Raw genomic sequence first — 20,689 nt, forward strand, 5'->3', positions numbered from 1 at the left:
TGGAGAGAATGCTTGCTAATACTACATAACTGTTTCTACCCATATTCACACAATTGGGGTTATATATGTACACTCATACTGTGTGTGTGTGTGTTTGTGTGTGTGTGTGCGTGTGTGTGTGTGTGTGTGTGTGTGTGTGTGTGTGCGTGTGTGTGTGTGTGTGTGTGTGTGTGTGTGTGTGTGTACTACTGACATACTCTGCCTTGATTTCTATTGGTCACCCTGGTTGTTGGTAGCAGGGACCAGTAGCTGTGACAGCATGACACATTTGAACATTTCTTGGGGGAGACCACTTGGTGCATGTGCTTATCTTGCTGTCATTTGCAGCCTTGGGGGTTGGACTGTGGGTATTGGACACAGTATTACTACAGGCTTCTTACAGCTACTTTATACCTTCTTTCACCTGGAAGATCTGTGAAGGGAATTTATGTTGACACTACCTGACTGTTCTGCACATATTCACAAAATCCTAACTGAAATTATACATACAGCTTACTACCACTCCCAGGATTTGTAGCATGGCTGATAGTGCTAAAAATACAACAAGTTTGTGTTTCATCAGAATAAGCTGTTGAGAAACTGCTGTCTTTTCCTTGAATGTTTTCTTTCTAATTCTCTCTTGGTTGTATAGTCTAACCTTGTGATTACAACATTCTTTTACATACAGTCCTAGCCATACTTTTTGACATAGCACAGTGTGGAAAACAGTGGTTAACACAACATTGCTATTCTGATATCAGATCGTTTTTGGTGCATGAATCTTTCAAGTCATACAATACCAAAGTAAACACAACCAGTCTGGGATTTTCACTTTTATTGACAAGTAATTACACTTTTATTGATATATAACTGGTATGTCACTATTACTCTCCTACTGGCTTCTTCAGTCACTAAAAACCATACCCCTTTTTAAATACTGCAAGTTGACATTCTACTACATTTTATTTATTTGCCCTATATAATACCAGCTAGATTGTAACTCACCAGCCTCGCGACACAGCCTTAGCAGCCTGCTAGTGTGGGCTTCCAAGCTCGCAGCCCTCTCATCTGCAGCTGTACAGGAGATAAGAGAAAACATTTATGCATACCTATCCATCACATACACAGGCTGGACTTTGGAGAACACCTATTTTCACTAATACTTACACATTGCTGGAGCATTCCCTGCTTGGGCATCTTAGACCCACTGGTCCAAAAGGTCCCTCTTCCTCCGCTTCAAGTTGGCAAGGTGGTGCCGGACCTGCTCACCAGTCCGAGAGATGCCAGTGGCAGTGGTGAGATCTTGGGCAATTTGGTCCCAGGCCTCCTTTTTGTATTGGGAGCCTTGGTACTGGTCCTGCAGCAGTCGCCCTTCATGGTCTTTAATGAGGAGTCTGACCATGACCCTGGACTCCTGAATGCCTTAGTGCTGCGCCCGAAAGCGCACACCTTCACCTACACCAGCCATAGTGCCTACAGTGGGGAACCACAACTGGTTATGAGCTGTATTCCTGCATGTGTGGTTTAAATAGGGCTAATTTCCCACCATTTACTGTGATTGGACAGTTTTGAAACTGCTGAGCTAAACTAAACACTGGGCAACCCCGCTTAGCAAAAATAACCATTGCTTAAATGGGTAGATGCTAAGCTGTGTTTACCAGTGTGCAAATCTGCTTAGCTCTGCTAAATCTTGCTTAAACTTTAAATTTCAATGAAGTCTCACATTTGGGGCTGCTACACTACCCTGGTTAGCATATACATAATAATATTCATTACCTGTTTATGAAAAATACATTTCAGTTGTGTTTCACATATGAAAATGTATAGACTTGAACTGTGACTAACTGCTTGTTAGGTGAACGCTCTAACCAGCATGCTATTCCAGTTTAATTATTAGTACTGTGTATATTTCTATTTAGCTTCTTTTGATGTTTAAACTCTGCTATGTATTGTTGCATGACGGGCACACCCGCTCAGGTACACTTAAACTTTATTGCACACAGGAAACAAAAATAAGGAATATATTTTAAATATTGCTGTTAGAAACTTAGAACATTGATAGAATGACAGGCTTTGCATTAGCATATATTTTGCAAGGGGTATGCAGTGTGTCACAGTGTCATTTTAATGGACTGCACTTCTTTTCTGGTGTATGGCTCACACATATATGGCAGAATGTGTATATTCTGCAATATATGTGTGTTTTTATGAGGTAGGCTGTCTGTTATTTTCTCCACAGACACTAAAGTGTCCGTAGAGACTTTCATTCATTTTGAATTGCTGAATGACAATTCTCACTTGAAGGGTGTGTGTGTATTGTGAGAGCAGACATGCCCCCTGCACTCTCACAAAGAACTGTGTCCATTTTAGAGCACGGCAGAGCACCTTCATACATATACATGGCGCGCTGCCGTGCTGCACGGGAACAGTTCCCTCCATGCAGGAATAAGCTATTCCTGCACAGACGTTTGCTGAATCCCGGGGAAAGTTTTTGTTTAAAAAGAATCTTGACATGGACCTAACATTGGTGTCTTTAAATACTAATGGCTTAAACAATCCAAACAAGAGATCCAACTTATTAAGGTATCTAAAACTAAACAAAGCTCAAGTAGTTTTTCTTCAAGAACCTCATTTTAAAATAAATGACACATTTACATGGGATCTTAATAAATACAGAATACTATCTCATTCTTCCTATAAATCAGAGACTAGAGGAGCAATAATTCTATGGAAAAAGACTTCACTAAATCCAAAATTTATCTATAAATATGTAGATAGAGATGGACTCATAGCTATAGTTATACTAACATTTAATAATAGAATATGGACTTTAGTGAATTTATATTGATTCCCTGGTATGGGGGTAGGACTAGTATAGAAGCACTTAGATCTCATTAGAGCTATTTCTAAAGGCAATATAATAATAGGAGATGACTTTAATTGTAATACAGATGTCACAGAAACCACAAATAAGACATCCCCCCAACTATTATCCACAGCTAAACTACTAAAAAAATGGACTGAGATGTTCAAATTAAGAGGCACTTATAAAGGTCTATATCAGAACATCGAAGTTTTAAAACTTCTAATGTTCTAATATCGACCCGTTTTGAGCGAATGCTAAAAATAGCAAAGCTGCAGAACACCTTCGGTTGGCCGGTTCTGTGGCTTCGCTATTTTCAGCGCTGTGGTGAAAATTTACGGATCAGGTTCAGGTAAATGTGCGATTGTGTGGTTGTTAGGATTAGGGCATGGGTTAGGTGAGTTAGGGTTAGGGCACGGGTTAGGTGAGTTAGGGTTAGGGCACGGGTTAGGTGAATTAGAGTTAGGGGCGGGTTAAGTGAGTTAGGGTTAGGGCACAGATTAAGTGAGTGTGCGATAGTGACGGACCTTAGGGTTAGGGTTTGGGTTAAGGTAAGTAGATAGTGTATGTAGAGTTTCGTGTAGAGTTAGTTGTAGGATTATAAGTGTATATATGTATACTGATGTTTTTTTAGGTGTGCTTGTGTTGTGCGTATGTGTTTCGGAATAGCGAATTTTTTCCCAAGGAAAAAATTCGCTGTTCTGAATGTTCAATATTATGTGGTTTAGATATTTTAGGTTCGATGGAATAGCGTTCGCTATTTTCATCTTTTGATAACGTGATATAAACGCGCTTATAATGCTATAGGACCTACTTCATTACTTTTTTCACATCAAGACTATAGACATGGTACCCAAACCAGAACAGATAAAATATATGTCTCTCAAGATCTATATTCAAAAATCTTAAATTTTTCGATACTGCCATGTCCATTCTCAGACCACAACTCCTTTGTACTGGAAATCTATATAGCATTTAAGTCGCTAGTTATTACTTCTAGGTTCCTTCATACATTACAAAAATCAAAGAATGTAAACCTTGGCTAATTTCTGAACTTCAGTTCTTTCTAGAGATTATTATAAACCAGAAACAAACATAGTTATGGTTTGGGATTCATTAAAAGACTATATATATGGTAAAACCATCAGCTGGTTCAAAAATAAAATTAAAGAATGGGAATCAGAATTAGAGGAATTGCAAAATCAACTTTTAATACTTAAGTCCAATAAGAATTTGAATGCTATGGAGATAAAAAAAAATAGAAGACGCAAATAAAAATATAATGAAATATTATCCTATAAAACTAACTTAGCCATGGAAAGATTAAAAATAAACTCTAATGCTACTTTTCTAAAGCATCTACATAATCTATCTATGAAAGTTAAAATGCAATCAAAAACCACTAATATTGTTAACATCTTACATGAAGGAAAGAGGAAAAAAAGTCTCAGGCATCGGTGACATTTCAGATGCTTTTAAATATCAGTATGCTGAACATCATAAAAGTTAAATAAATATAACTGAACATTGGAATCTAGAAAATATAACTCCCAACATTAAAAAAAAATTCTGAAGAACTAAAGTTAGAGTTACAAAAAACAATTACACAGAAAGAAAATACAGACAAAATTAAAGAAAGTAAATCTAATAAGGTGACAGGGATAGATGGTTTAATTATAGAATTTTATTAATTATTTCCCACACCCATAACATCTCTCTTACATAAAACCTTTCTTGAAGTCCAATCACTAGCAAAAATTCACCCTTCATGGAGATATTCTTTAATTACCCCAATCTTAAAAGAAAACAAAGACCTTAATTATTGCAACTCTTACAGACCAATATCTTTGTTGAATAATGATTATAAAATCTTTATGTCAATTATGGTCAACAGAATGAAAACCCCTTTGTCCAAAATAATTAATAAAGATCAGACTGGTTTTATATATAATAGACACACAGGATAATATCAAAAGGATACTAACACTACTTGATTATTTAAATAGAGAAAATCAAGAAACATTGATAATTGGTCTAGACATGGAAAAGGCATTTGATTCCTTAAACTGGGACTATTTAAAGTTTTGGATATATTTGATTATCCTGTATCTTTTATCACACATATAAAGAAACTTTATGAAAATAACTTAGCATTTATCAAAATTGGCCCTTTTACTTCTGAAGCAATTCAGATCACTAAAGGCACTAGGCAAGGTATTTTGTTTGCATTGGCTATAGAAATACTTGTCATCTTAATATGCAACAATCCAAAGATAAGAGGTACAGATGTTTATGACCAATATAGTTGAAAAAATGTTGTTTCCTGATGATGTGCTAAATACGTCTAAAGAAGTATTAGATGAAGCAGACTTACTAAAAGGAAACTTTCAAAAACTCTCAGGCCTTTATTTTAATAAATCAAAATCAAAATTATTGTTGTTAAATAAAAAAAAGGAGGTACAAGTATCTGTAAATCATATTCTTGGTAAACAAGTTTCAGCGTTAGACTATTTGGGGATAGTCCTATGTAAGAATATGGTAGAAATACTAAAAACCAATTACATCAATGTCATATAATTAATTAAAACATTAGCGAATAAATGGAATAATATATTTATAACATTTGAAGACAGATTAGAATTGATAAAAATGGTCTTACTACCTAAAGTATCGTATATAGCACAGGCTCTTATATTTTTACCAGAAAAAAGATTTCTTAAAGAAATTACATCAATTTTGCTAAAATTGTTATGGTATCCGAAAAAAAGAATAGAGTGACATATTCTCATCGTATTAGACAATGGGAACAAGTGGGGGTTAAAGTTTCCAGCTATTGAAACATACATAAGGGCTTCTACACTCAGAACTGTGATTGATTGGGTAAATCCTAAATATTCTTCTAATTGGAAATGGTTACATTCTATCATACTAATGAATGAAAATGCTTTATCAAAAAATCTTATAGTTACAGATAAAGATAATAGAATATGGTACTATTTGAGCACCTTCTTCTTCTTTCGGCTTTTCCCGGTTAGGGGTCACCACAGCGGATCACCTGTCTGCTCATGATTGGCAGTGGAGTTTTATGGTGTTGAGTTGCCAGCCTGGCACCCAACCTTCCACGGATGGTGCACACACATACACACGCACTCACGCCTAGGGCCACTTTTAGAGTATCTAATCTACCTACTGCATGTCTTTGGGATGTGGGAGGAAACTGAAGCACCCAGAGGAAACCCACATGACCACAGGGAGGACATGCAGACTCCGCACAAAAGACACCCCAGCTGGGGATCTAACCAGAGAACCTCTTGCTGTGAGGTGGCAATGCTAACCGCTGCACCACCGTGGCACCCCAGAATATGGTACTATTTCAGCATAAACCTACAATATAATATAGCAAAACCAACCAACTTAAATCTAATAAACCATATTTTTGATGTCTTTAGGAAATTTATTAATATGAATATGGACATAAAACTTTGGTTCGCATTTTTAACTCCATTCAGTATTACAAGAAATTTCCCTGACAAGGTACATAGAAAGATTTTTACTTCATGTGAAAATAGGAACTTAATATGTTGGTTTCATTGTATAAAAAAATCAACAGGTCTTGGAAGCACAACATTTATTGTCAGCTTATTGATTAACTCCTAATGATTGGTTAATATTGCAGAGTGTTTTAACTTAGTCTAAGGATCTATGTAAGTAGTAAATAATTTATCTTTTAAGAGTACTCCAACGTTTATAATTTGGCTGTTTGGAATAATTTACAACAATACTAATATAAAGAATGAGTTATCATATGTATTTTGCTTATAAGATAGCTCCTAAAGTATCTTATTGGCAATATTTAAATAAAGGTATAAAGATTCCCCTATCAATAGAAGATAAGACAAATATCTTACTGTCAGTTAAACTAACATCCCATTCATAATATTGGAGAATATTCCATTGGAAATATCTACATAGATCCATTTTAACTCCTGAGAAAATTTCAAAAATAAACCCCTCCAATAACAAGTTATGCTGATGATGCCAGTCATCAACTAACGCAGACTGGTCCCATGTTTTTTATGATTGCACCATTATTAAAACATATTGGAACGAGGTTAATAATTTTTTACAAGCAATATTTACAGATACATTTGTCTTGATAAAAACATTAATTTTATTGAATGTAATTAATAATCCTCACTTGAAGAAAATGTACTTGCATTTACTATGAACCTTACTAGCAATAGCTAGAAAATGTATAACCAGAAGATGGAAATCCAACATAGTGCCCACCATGGAGAAACTTCTATGTTTACTGAAGATGTCTGCATTAATGGAGATCAAAACTAAAGAATTAAGAATCCAACCTAAGCCATTAGTTAATAACCTGTGGAGAAAAGTTTTGACTTTGATTGACACCTTGCAACTAGAATCAGACTCTTCCTGGTAATTTACATACAATGTACCAAGATCATTATCTATACTTAGATCTGTTGTTATCTTAATCTACTTGTAAGGCTAAGTGTAACTATTGTATATACTTAAGTATTTTTATTTAATGTAAACAAACCTTATCATGCTATTTCGGCAAAATAATTATTTGAGTAAAACAAAATAATAAACTGTAATTCATGCTATGCTTTGTAAGCCAGTGGTCAATTCATGAAAATTGCTAAATCACTCACATCTACAAGTGAAATGGCTCTGTGATTCAGGTAATGGATATGAAAAGCTGGACAAACAAAGATGAATTTCATTGACTGACTCAAAGCCTGATATTCTTGATTTTCCATTACTTTCTGTGGAAGCAGACATTTTATCGTGCTGATTTCTCAAGTGAAGCTAAAGTGCAACATTTCTGTACTGTCATTTTGACTATTTAAGGCAAGAATAGGATAACAGTTATAATCGTCATGTCTTTCAGCAACGGGTTATCTTCTTGTGTTCTCATCCACTTTAATTTTGATTCCAAAGATAGTTTTCCAGCTGTTTTGTACAATGGACAGTGCCAATAGTTATACTTATTAACCCTAAACTGTGTGAGTTAAAGGGGGAATCCTTTTATTAAATTTCTCATCCTTGTGCTACTTCCATTTATTCCTGTGTAACTACAATGTAGATTCCAAAATGTGGTCTTTGCCTGCAATGATTACAAGCATGTTGAGTGGCACAACCTCTGGTAATCAATCTGCATGCAGGGACTATATTTCAGTTACTGTAGTCATTAGTAAGTGTTACACATACATGAAAACACAGCTAATTACAATGCACCCCAGCTTTTTTTAATGTGTCTCATTTTTTTATTCTCTTTTCAGAATGTGGTAGACTGAAGCAGATTGATTTAGTGCACATTAGCAAAATGGGAAAAGAATGGTTCACTTTAATAAAATGTTTACTGCATTTTGCCTTCCAGGTGCTTTAGTTTTGGCCTTGGACCAAATGCGTGTAGGCGGCTGCTGAAAGGGGTTGCCAAGATCACAGGAGGCAGTGCTGAATTCTTTGGAGAGGATGAAAGGATGCAACCAAAGGTGAGGGAGTTGAGCAGCCCAACATTCATAACATACACTGAGGGATTAAAATCAGCCTGAAGAGGGTTTAAAGCTGGTCTTACACATTTAAATGCCTCTGCCTTAGGTATAAACCATATTACAGTTCCTTGAGCATGTCAAATGACTAAAACACATAAATTGTGTAAACCATAAAGAAAATATAAATGTATTTTCCAGTTTCAGATAAAGCAGGTCATATTATTTCCATGTTGATATTAGCAAAATAACCATATTAATTTAATGCCACAATCATCTGTCAGTGTCCTGTCTTGGCTTGTATTGAAACTGCACTGGACCATTACAAGTAAAAGATCTGTGGTCAGACCGGAGGAAGTGCTGTACACCATTTTGTTCTTGATGAATAAATTGCATTGCTTTTACAAGCACTTCTAGAAGTGCTACAAAATAACAGAAACTAATTTCAAATACTTCTAAAATGGTCATAGGAAAGTAACATATTGCATTTTGATGTTGCTAAACAGCTAGTTACATTGACTGCACAAGCACTTTCTGAAGATCCAGCAATCTTATTTTATTTGAGCTGAGCTGAAACATTTTTGATTTTCATTTCATGATTGTGGATAAGCACTGTGCAGCATGTTACAATTATTGCAGGAACTCATTGTAGAGCAATTATAAAAGGGTTCTCATCCAGGAAAAAAGAGGTCATTGTTTCCCTCTACTCGTCACTCATTAGACCCATTATAGAGTACAATGCCCCTTTTGGAATGTACCTCACAAGACATCTGCAGCAGCTGGAAAGGCCACAGAAGTACCTCACAAAGAGGATTACTGGCCTCAAACAAATGCCCTACACTGACCACCTCAAAAAACTCCAACTTTACTCCATAGCATATCACCTACTCTGAGGTGATCGCTGCCTAACATATAAAGCTATGTCAAACCCAGAGCTGTTGGACATGCTGCACCTAAAGAAATCCCAATCCCTCTGAGCTACATCCTCTAGGGACCTAAACCTTGTCACCACAATAAGCAGGACATGCTGGAGGGATAGATTCCTGTCCCAGAGACTTCCTATGCTCTGGCACAAGCTACCCATCTATGTCAAGCAAAGTTCTTCATTAGCACTCTTCAAGAAAAATCTTGATGAGTGGATGGGAAATAGAAAATACACCCCGGAGATCACTTCTGGGTCTCTGCTGGACAGTGGCACAGGAAAATAACTTTCTTTGGTGGCATAAGCTATGGTACCTTGCTGACTAGGCTTACGTAGGCCCTTGGGCCGATAGCCTAGTACCTACCTATGAACCTATGAACCTATAAATGTATGTTTACTAGACCATAAGTTTGAAGACTTGGGTTCTTTAATATCTTTAAATGTCTTCAATTATACTCCTGGGGGTCTGTAGAATTGTTAATTTCTTATAGTTTCCCTTAAATTTTTCTTGTGTTACCTGACAGTCTAACTGCCTGTTCTCCCATATATTTATATGTATGCATGTATATATATATATATATATATATATATATATATATATGTGCGTGTGTGTGTGTGTGTGTGTGTGTGTGTGTGTGTGTGTGTGTGTGTGTGTGTGTGTGTGTGTGCATGTGTGTGTGTGTGTGTGTGTGTATGTATGTACTTGAGCCAAGCAAAAACATTCTTGCTTTGCAGTTTATGATTGTGGGGAAGCACTCTCTGCAACATTTTAAAATACTCATAGGGAAACAACATACAGTATTCCACTACTGAAAAATGGTTAACACTGATTTTACAAGACTGTCAGAAGTGCTACCAAATAACTACATGATTCACATCAAATAAATAAATAATAGTGATCACAAAGAAGTAAGATATATTATTTTGCTCATGATAAACATGCTAGTTATATTGATAGCCATACAGATTCATTCTTGTTTTGCATTTTTGATTCTTAGGAAACAAATAACATTGTAAAATGGTCATGAGAAAGCGATATACAGAATTTTCTATTACATTAAGAAACACATTGCTTTCAAAAGCTCTGTCAGACATGCTAGCATACAAGTGAAATTGATTTAACAATATTCAAAGGTAAATATGATCATGGACAGACAATATACAGCATTTTGTCCTTAATAAAAATGCAATTTACTATGCTTTCACAAGTAATTTCAGAGGCACTAACGGACAACTGAAACTGATGTTACCTAAGCTGAGCTGATAAAGTTTTTTTTTTTCAGTTTATGATCATAAGGAAGTAAAATATGATATTCTGCTCTTAATGTAAATAAACAAACCACTCTTTCAAGTGTTCTTGCAAGCATTAGGATATACTTTGATTATTTGAATCAAAGAAAAGAAAAATGATTATCACAGAAAAGTATCACATGACATTTTGATTTTGTAAAAAGACAATTTTATTTTCTGTCTGATTTAGAAGTGATGATAAATCTCAAAGAATGAGAAAAAATCTAAGTATAGTTGTGACAGCTTGCATTAATATTTACATAAGAACATAATAATCACATTTGTTGTCACTAGTAATAAATGTTACATTTAAAAACTATTGGGAAGAAATACAATCATTTTGTCATGTTTTATGGAATACTAAAATAACTGAACTGTAAAAAACTACTACAAGAAAAAACGTGTCTAGCAATGGATGCACAGCAAATTTAATTAAGCGCTTTTCATTTAACAGATAGTCAAACTTTTTCAGATAAAACAATACCAAAAAGATATACCATTTAAACTTCCTACTAGGGTGTCATGTGGTTGAAATCAACCAATCAAATGTCCTAAAATCAAATATCACTCTACTACTACATTCTACACAAATTATAAAAATTACTTAATACATAAAAAAATCTCTCTCTGCATAATGATAAATGAAATTTAACAATAAATCTATTTGTGCAAACTAAGACACAGCTATCTTTCTAAATTCCTAAGTTTTAAAAGGCACATAATAAAACATGAATCATTGATGTCTGGTTAATTATATGCATTAGTTAAAATCTGCCAATTTAATTCCAGCTTGTCCAAATTGTACTAGGACCACCCATACTATCAATAGATACTTGATCGATAATTCTAAATTTAAAATAATGGTCACTTTTAGCTAAAATGTGCTTAGCTAGGTGTGTCTTTTTAGTATTGTTTTATCTGAAGAAATTTGATTCTCTGTTAAAGGAAAAGTATTTAATTAAATTTGCTGTGCTACCCAGTGCTAGACCCAGTTTTTCTTGTAGAAGTTTTATGGAATGATACTTTTTCATAATGTAATGCTCTTATTCCCACATAATGATTTTGATTTGGTAAATTCCTTTTTGGCAGAAATCTCAAATTGCACAGATGAGTCTGGACTGTGATTCACTGGCAAGTGCAAAGTAATATTTTTTGGGAAGCCTAATATATATTTAACTGGTTTTCCACAGTTGAAATATATATATATATATATATATATATATATATATATATATATATATATATATATATATATATATATATCTATATTGTTATTGTTGCCATGCATTCTGTTGAATGTTGTTTTGGTAAAAAAACACCAGGGATCGTTGAGACTCTCATATGCCTGAATAGTTAAACATCTGATATCTTGAAGCCCACTAGCCCACCTGCTAACCCTAACCCTGCATGTTAACCCTAACCCTAGCCCTGACCCCTTCCCAAATCTAATTCTACACCATACCTTAAAAATACTTCCCATAACACTGCCACTATTCAGGCAAGTTTGAGGCTAGTGTTAAGGGGATGGTTTAGTTTGAAGATCAGGAAAGGAATTGTTTTTCTTTTTGATCTTTCATAGGTTCAGTATTCAGGTAATTTGGCCGTATATATGTTCTACCTTATTTTTGGCTGTGTTTAGTGTGTCATTATGTACTATAAGTTCAGTCATACATAAGGAAATCTCATATATATATATATATATATATATATATATATGTGTGTGTGTGTGTGTCTATATGTATCTATATATATATATATATATATATATATATGTATGTATATATATATATATATATGTATCTTTATATATATATATATCTATATATATCTATATCTCTATATATATATATATATATGTGTGTATATATATATATATATATATATATATATATATATATATGTGTGTGTATATATATATATATATATATATATATATATATATATATATATGTGTGTGTGTGTGTGTCTGTGTGTGTGTGTGTGTGTGTGTGTCTATATATCTATATATATATATATATATAATATATATATATATATATGTATACACACATACACATACATAAATATGTATATATATATATATATATATATATATATAAATGTATGTATATACATATATATATATATATATATATATATATATATATATATATATATATATATATATATGGGTCTACTTCAGCAGATCGAACTTTTGCAAGTTCGAACCACGTATGGCCGAGACCATATTGTCGAACTTGTAAAAGTTCGAACACTGAAGAAAAAAGAAATAAAACAACAAAAAATAAAACAAAACATCTGTAGCAGGGGGGGCTATGCCCCCTGCACTACCCATACTCCCCCTCCTTAAATATACCAACTCCGAGATCACAATACATTGTGGAAATGGGAAATCTTCCCATACTGCTGTGTACTGAGATCTCCATATAGTCCAATCAAACTTTTGCAAGTTCGAACATATGGTCTCGGCCATATGAGGTTCGAACTTGTAAAAGTTCTATCTACTGAAGGGGACCCATATATATATATATATATATATATATATATATATATAAATGTATGTATGTCTGTATATATATATATATATATATATATATATATATATATATATATATATATATATATATAAATGTATGTATATAAGTAATGCATAGCAATGAGTCAGTTGTAGGTTATGTTTAAGAATATTACAACTAGAGATGAAAAATGCATAATTCATTTATGTAAGGCATCGTCCCATTGTTGAGTAGAACATGTTCTGTGCATACACTACAGGTCAACTAAAAAATATAGAGATAGTCCAAAGAAGGTTCACAAAAAGAATGTCTTCAGCATCAAAATTAAATTCTGTGAAAGGATGTAAGTCTCTGTTTATTAACACTACAATATAGATATTATACAGCAAAATATATGCTAACATTTTATGCTGTTCCAAGCAAATGAACTGCAAACAGTACTTTTTCTACATGCATTTAGAGCTTCAGTAACTGAAAGATATATCAACATAAAAGTTTTGTGTTAATTTGAATATAACCAAACTCAGAAGTTTGCACAGAAAAATGCCAGTAATGTGGCATAAACTACCAGAATGGATATGTTTCCCATAATCAATAAATAAACTTAAAGAAAAGCATGGGATTTAGAGGATTGGTGTTCCCTGATGGCCTTCAGGTCTGAGTACTACCATGAAACTTATGAGCATATGTGTCAGTAGTTCCCAATATCCTCTACTGTGGTGAATATCAGCAACTGCAAGAAAAATAATAAACAAAAATTGATGAGAGATTCTAAATCAAAATTTACAGATTTAGTTTTTCTTATTAGTAATATTCATGACCAATAGCAGTTTTAGATGTACAAATCTTCAACAGTCATCAAAATTTAAAAACTCTGGGCACAACTGACTGTACTTCTAGAAAAATATAGTCATGATGCCTAACAAAATAATGATAATTTGTTAAAATAATTTATTAAGTCACTGATTGCATGATGGAGATGTACAAAACTATTATTTATTGATTCAGAATTAATCTAAGGAAAATACTATAATGTGGATTCATTAATATTGCAGCCACGAACATCTTTTACCATCTTAGCATGACATTTATCATTGCTAATCAAATATACATGCAGTCAAAGCACACAGCATGATGAGGAGCCTCTGTTCAATCACACAGCGTAGGCTTGTGGCCATGTCATTGTAAGAAACTTCATGGCCATACCTATGCACAAGATGTAAACAAATGGGTGTGCATGACAAACCACATAATACAAATGAAGTGCACATTCACAGTCACACAGAGAGGATGTAATCAACAGCATGAGATGAGTAACAGAAAGCCTAGCAACAGACAGACAGACAGAGAGTGAAGGATGGTGTGAAGTTAATTGTGGAAATGTTGAACATTGCCCGCAATATGATTTGCATGACCAGTCATGGAAGTGTGCAGCATTTAAAATGTGTAGGACAATAAAGCCATGGAAGACATTTTGAAGTATACATGGGCATACCTCTCAACTCACCAATGCAAAAAAGTAGGCAAACACATTCATAATGTGAGGACAAAGGCACAAAATTAGGGATAACTGGTAAATACCTCATAGATATATTGTGAAAGTAGAAAGAATAACAGATGAGGCAACTGCAGGCATTGTCTAATGGGTATAAAGTCTGAAGCCCAAATGTTTGTCAGTAATGACTGTATGCAAAACAATTCCAAATGTTAGGAGGAACAACGTATAGCTTAAATGCAAAAAGTGGGCAAACTGTGAAACTCAGGACAGGTAAGAAGCAAGTACAGGAGTGATAATGGATATGTCACTGAACTGTTACTATGATGCAACAATATGTACATACCTCACAACAATGGAGTATGGCTTGCTCCAGAAGCACTGAGAGCTGGGGCGAGGAGAACAAGACATATCTAGTGTATGGGACATTTCCTAGCATGCAAACAAAATGCACAAAGGTGTGTTTGAACCACTGACATTTGTTAAATAATATAAGCACATGAATAGGTTATCAGTAAAGCATGCTAACAGAGCACTCAAGAGAGAAAGGTGGCTGCAAAATGCATTTCGTGGGCATAGAAAACCTGATATCAGCAAAACAAAATGCTAATACCTGGGTTTCAACTCCTGACTGTCTGCATGGAGACATTCACTTGGACAGGCAAGGTGAGCTAACAGTGTACTCACAAAAGAGATGGCTGCCAAATACCTTTCAGGGGAACAGACAAGGTGATATCAAGCAAACAAAATACACATACCTGGGTGATAAATAATTATGTTTTACTTCAATAATAGACGTTTATGGACACAACTATAGTGCACCCAAACAGAAGTTGTACAGGAAAGGTGTGAATACAAATACAAGTACATATAGATATAATACTGAAGAATGTAAAATGCACAGGGAAAATGTGTGTAATGTATAGATTGCAAGCTAACAACCAATGTGTGCATCAATGCATGATGACAGTGAGGCATGGAATCTGCTAGATGGACATGCCACACTACCATGGTTGCATGCTTACATGGCATTATTACAGTTGTCAATATTCCACAAGTGAGCTCAGCATATATGTGAACCTTGCCTGCCTAACTCATGTTCCCTTGAGATGGGCACTAGCTAATGATGCAACAGTCATACAACTCTTGTCAGAAATTAAACAGATAGAGGATGATCGTCAACAGTTTGTGTGTAAATGAATGTGGCCATGCTTGACAGTGACTAGAACAGCTATTTGAGCCAACACCACACCTGGTGAAATTGTCATATGCAAGCAGACTTTAGGATAGCACATCTATGCAGTACATCATTATTACCTATCAATAATTGCTTTGCACAGTGCTGCAAACTATACTAGATGGAAATCAAACTACTGCCTACCGAATGCATGATTGCAGAATGTATATTAGCTATTGATACCACAGAGCTATTTGTACACATTAAATAAGCATAAACAGACAACAGTAATGAGTGGATCCCAAGCCTCAACATACATTGCAGAGTATTTCAGCATCAAATCAGGGTTACAGTGAACTATGGAAGTTGCAATAGTTGACATAATGATTGTCTGCATGTGTCTGTGCCACATTTGTTTTTCTCCTTGCATCAAGTCAGTAGGGTGGCAATCAGCATAGCCATGCAGCCAAAGGGAAATACTCATCAGTTTTTGCCATAAAACAAAAAAAATAGACAATATTTTCCATTGTTAGATAGCAATGCTACCTTATGCTAACAGTACCACAAAGAAAGATACAAAATGTATATTGTTACACTGGGCATGGATATAAGAAAGTACAACACTTACAGGATCAAATTACAACTCCCATCAAAAACCAATAAAATATGTCACATCACACCTATTGAGTAAGCCATTCCTGCATGTTACCATTTTTTATACATTCATACAAGGTACATACACACTGCCAGATAAAAACACTTACCCCAGTAAGTTACATTCTTTGATTGTCAGCTAGCTTCTGGCACCAGAGATGATGTCATACCACAGTTGACAGAAAGCACACAGTTGAAGAGACAACATGAGCAGTGTGTTTGAATGCATATAGCCTTCCATAAAAGGGAATTCAATACATTGAGATCAAAACTATCTAGCTGTGTATATGTTACCACTAAGGAGAATTACACATATCACATCTGTAAGCCAGTCCTGCCTCTTGCTTTTGTACACATTAGCACAAATTATACACTGCCAGATTTGAGCACTTCCCTATCTAATGCCACATTCTCTAGAGATCTGTACTGGCTGCTTACACTGCAAAAGTAATCATATGAGAGCTATCAGAAAGCATGCAACTAAAGGGAAAACGTCAGTGGTATGTTTGAATACATCTATGAAGTTCAACACCAGGGGGAGTCAGAACCCTCCCCCTCTGTAAATGTTACCCTATATAGAATTGCACACATCACATCTGTTGAGTAAGCCAACCCTGAATGTTAACATTTGCATTTATGCAAACTTATGTAAGGTACACACTACTGGATTCAAACACCTGTCTATCTAACTCAGCATTCTAGAGCTGTGCACTAGCTGCTGACACCATAGAAGTCATAGCACAGTTGTCAGAAGACACACAGTTGAAAGGTAACATGAGCAGTGAGTACATTAAAACATCAAATCTGTTAAACTTAAAATAATAGCGGTCTCCTCAGACTGATATCACTACTACTTTCTGTTCAGCAATGGGGCTAAACATTTTAGCTTGAGGGCAGCATATAAATGCAGTGAAGGGAAATTCTGATTAGTGTTTGCCATAGTAAGTGAAATGTCAGTTACTGTAACCTAATTATGAGGAGCCGTGCTACTCAATGTCAAATGTAATACAATGGAGAAAGTAGAAAAAGTAATTTGTTGTACTATTCAAAAGCCTTTTGTCCATGTGACTGAAGTGATATATGTGTTACTTCCCATGAATTGTCATGGTAGGGAATGATGTGTGTGTAATATATATGTGTAGATTAATATTAATTGCAAATTACTGGAATGAAAGCCATGCTGGAATAACTCATATGCTACACAGCAATACTGTTTAAGTGAAGCCACAAAGGAACTTGGAATGCCATGTGTCTGACAAGTTGTAAATAAAGAAAGTGCTCAGAATTGCATTCACAGAGGTCATAACACAGGGATTCAGCAGGGTGATGGTGGGTAATAGGGACATCTTTAACACTATGGAGTGCAACTCATGCATTCTCATGTGTTATCCTGTAGATCACTGCATTAGCCAATGTTGCCATTAAGTCTTGTATGTATATGTCATCAGTAACAATTCACTGTTAAGAACATACAATGTGCAGAATAATAGCAAGGCATAAATGTAACTGATGCCAATATTACACTCTTTGATATGAGTCTGCAAACATGTTTGTAAGAGTACGTTTGATGGCACACACTGTTTGAATGGTAAAGAAAATGTGAGACATTCCCATCCTCAGATACATATACAACTGCACAGAGTGCAACAAAATGAACTTCTCATATCATGTATACATGGAGGCAATAAAGCATGTACTAGTAACATAGATGACTAACATTCCTTTCATTCTGTGAGAGTCACATAAGAAATTGCAGTGCTGTCAAGGTTACTCGAATGACCAATTGCAAAGTCTTAGCCTATGCAAAGCTATTTTTTTGCATTTTTGCTATAGGAGAGAATTTGGAGTAGGCTTTGTTATTTGATGCCAAGTGTTATGAAAATGCTGAGTAAAGAAACAGAGATATTGGTTTATAAACCATTTATGGACATGTGAGTGGTGTGTGCATCTATCTTATGACCAGATTATAGGTGTGAAATGGGATGACAAGACACAAATGAAAATCGGGAGCAAACAGAAGGGAGGAGATGAGCAGGATGGTGTTGGGATAGGACCATATCTAGTCATTTCTTCACAAGGTAAGAATGTATGTGTGCATAAAATGTAGAAACATTCGGAGGCTCACATCATAAAAGATGTATTAGAACAACTTAATAATGTTGCGTGACCAATTTGACCAAATCAGGTGTGTAATACACAGACATATGTGAAATAGAGAGTTATGTATTGTACGTCATTTTTTGTGGGACTGATGCCGTTTTTTTACTTTTTCAGGGAGAGAGGAATGTTTTAGAAGTTAGGGATAGCACTGGTAGGCACGTAGGGTAGATTAGGTAACAGGGGAAGGGGCAGATATACATGACAAACATGACAGACTGGGATGGTGGACATAAAAGGGAGGGCAACATCATGAAGGAGGATAAGTATGGGATTTTGTAGGTATATCCCTATCGAGAATTAACACAATGGAAATTGAGTCTTCACCCTCAGAGCTGTCATTACTGCCTCCTACTTGAGAAACCTAACGCAGTACTGGATGGCGTAGAAGTGTGGCAAACTGCTGCAGGACTGTTTCCATGCTTCTGACTTGTGCATCAAGGCTCATATCCATTATTTCCTCGAACAATCCTGCCAGCTCCTTTTCAATAACATAATCACCACCTCCACTGGCACCACTCCTGGTAGGTACCACAGCTCCAGTCTCCAGGGTGGGGCTACCTGACCATGGTTTACACATAAGGAAATACAATATTGAAGAAGTGTTTGGTGCCATGCCATGGAAGTGCTTTGCATAGGTATAGGATGGTAAACATATAATACTGCAATGGTGAGTTGACCCTGTAGTCTTCCTTCCATTGGCAAAGGAGGTCAGTGTTCCACAATTTAAAGTCAATGTAGTGTTGACGATACTGTGTGTGGGATGCTAGTGGCATAGGTGACAATCTTGGCCAAATTATTTCATGCATCACTGTGTTGTACTGAAACCTGAAGAGGCCTGCAGCTGTAGTTTTTCATGGAAAGGGGTACGCAAATTTTGGATTCCTCCTCTCGCCTTCCCTGTTCTCTGAATGGAACAATACTCTCGACCTCACCAGACATGTTTCTCCTTCAAAAATCTTAGAAAAAAGGCAGGAAATTGGCATCCAAACCAGTTCTCACATGCTCCAGACAGTGAGCAATGATGGTCACAATAGATAGCCAATGCTGCAAAATGGATGGCAGAAAAAGTGAGTATATGTACTGTATTTATTATGGATCCACTGTCAGTTTTAGGTTTGAAACATGGTAGTACTATTTTCCATGTGTGCTGATGTATAGATGTGCTCCATAGTCACCACCATACCTCTCAAGTGTACCTCATTATGAGGAACGTACCTCATTTGGGGTCTTAAAAAGTTCATGTTCCTCAAAGTTCCTCAATGTTCCACATTGAAAGACCCTGTCACACATTCAATGTTAGGAATTTTTTTAAGTGAAATCCATGGTAAATAGAAATGAATCATACTAATTCATTAAAAGATCTTCTTTATAAGTAAAACCAGCATATTTTAACCATCATATGACCTTCCTAGTTGAAGTTGTTAGTAAGCCATTAGTATGTGTTCCACATTTTGCCCATTTGTTCCACATTGTGAGGGCTAGTGTTCCTCATTTTGGAGATGGAAGGTTGAGAGCTATGGTCACCACAACTCATGCTGGTTAATACTGCTATCACAAGTGCGTTTCACTTGACATGTCTTCAGTTCTAGGCATACATGTGGGAATGCATTTTAAAAATCACAGTGTTAACAGTCTTACACACAAATATGTATTTCCCTAATTCATATTGGTGCTTCTGTGTAATGCCCAGTGTAATTCTTTAACAGTACTGCAGGTTGCATTCCTGACATAGACAAACCTTATTATAATGGATGTCACAGACTGCATTAGAATGGAGCCCATGCAAGCAAAAGACAATTACCTGTTAAGCTATATAGTAATTATTAATGTCACTACAGAACTGAGACTGCATGCTTTTGAGATGAGGGATAGAACAGAGTGATTGATTGTAAATGAAGCATGCTACAGTATTATGTGGATCAAAGAGACAGTACAGTGTATATCATCTATTGTATATATGGTATCACCTATATCATGTATTCATAACTTTGGTTGTATATCTGTAATATGACTGTGATTTACCTGATAGCAGCACCCATTTCACTATGGAACATAAGCTAACAACATTCCAAGACTTGCTGCATGTAAGACGATTTAAATCCATGCATATT

General features: G+C 35.3%; 1 protein-coding gene across 2 annotated transcripts in view; it reads left to right on the forward strand.

Moving 5' to 3' along the window:
• VWA5B2 (von Willebrand factor A domain containing 5B2) overlaps positions 1 to 20,689 on the forward strand; it is a 1,682,718-nt gene that overhangs the window by 1,258,981 nt on the left and 403,048 nt on the right. For both annotated transcript variants that reach the window (XM_044070629.1, XM_044070630.1), the window contains one exon: positions 8,253 to 8,367. In XM_044070629.1, the coding sequence (XP_043926564.1) occupies positions 8,253 to 8,367 (115 nt within the window). The remainder of the gene's footprint in view (positions 1 to 8,252; positions 8,368 to 20,689) is intronic.

This window comes from Protopterus annectens, chromosome 4.part1 (assembly GCF_019279795.1).
Source record: "Protopterus annectens isolate FY-2018-M chromosome 4.part1, PAN1.0, whole genome shotgun sequence".
NCBI lineage: Eukaryota > Metazoa > Chordata > Ceratodontiformes > Protopteridae > Protopterus > Protopterus annectens.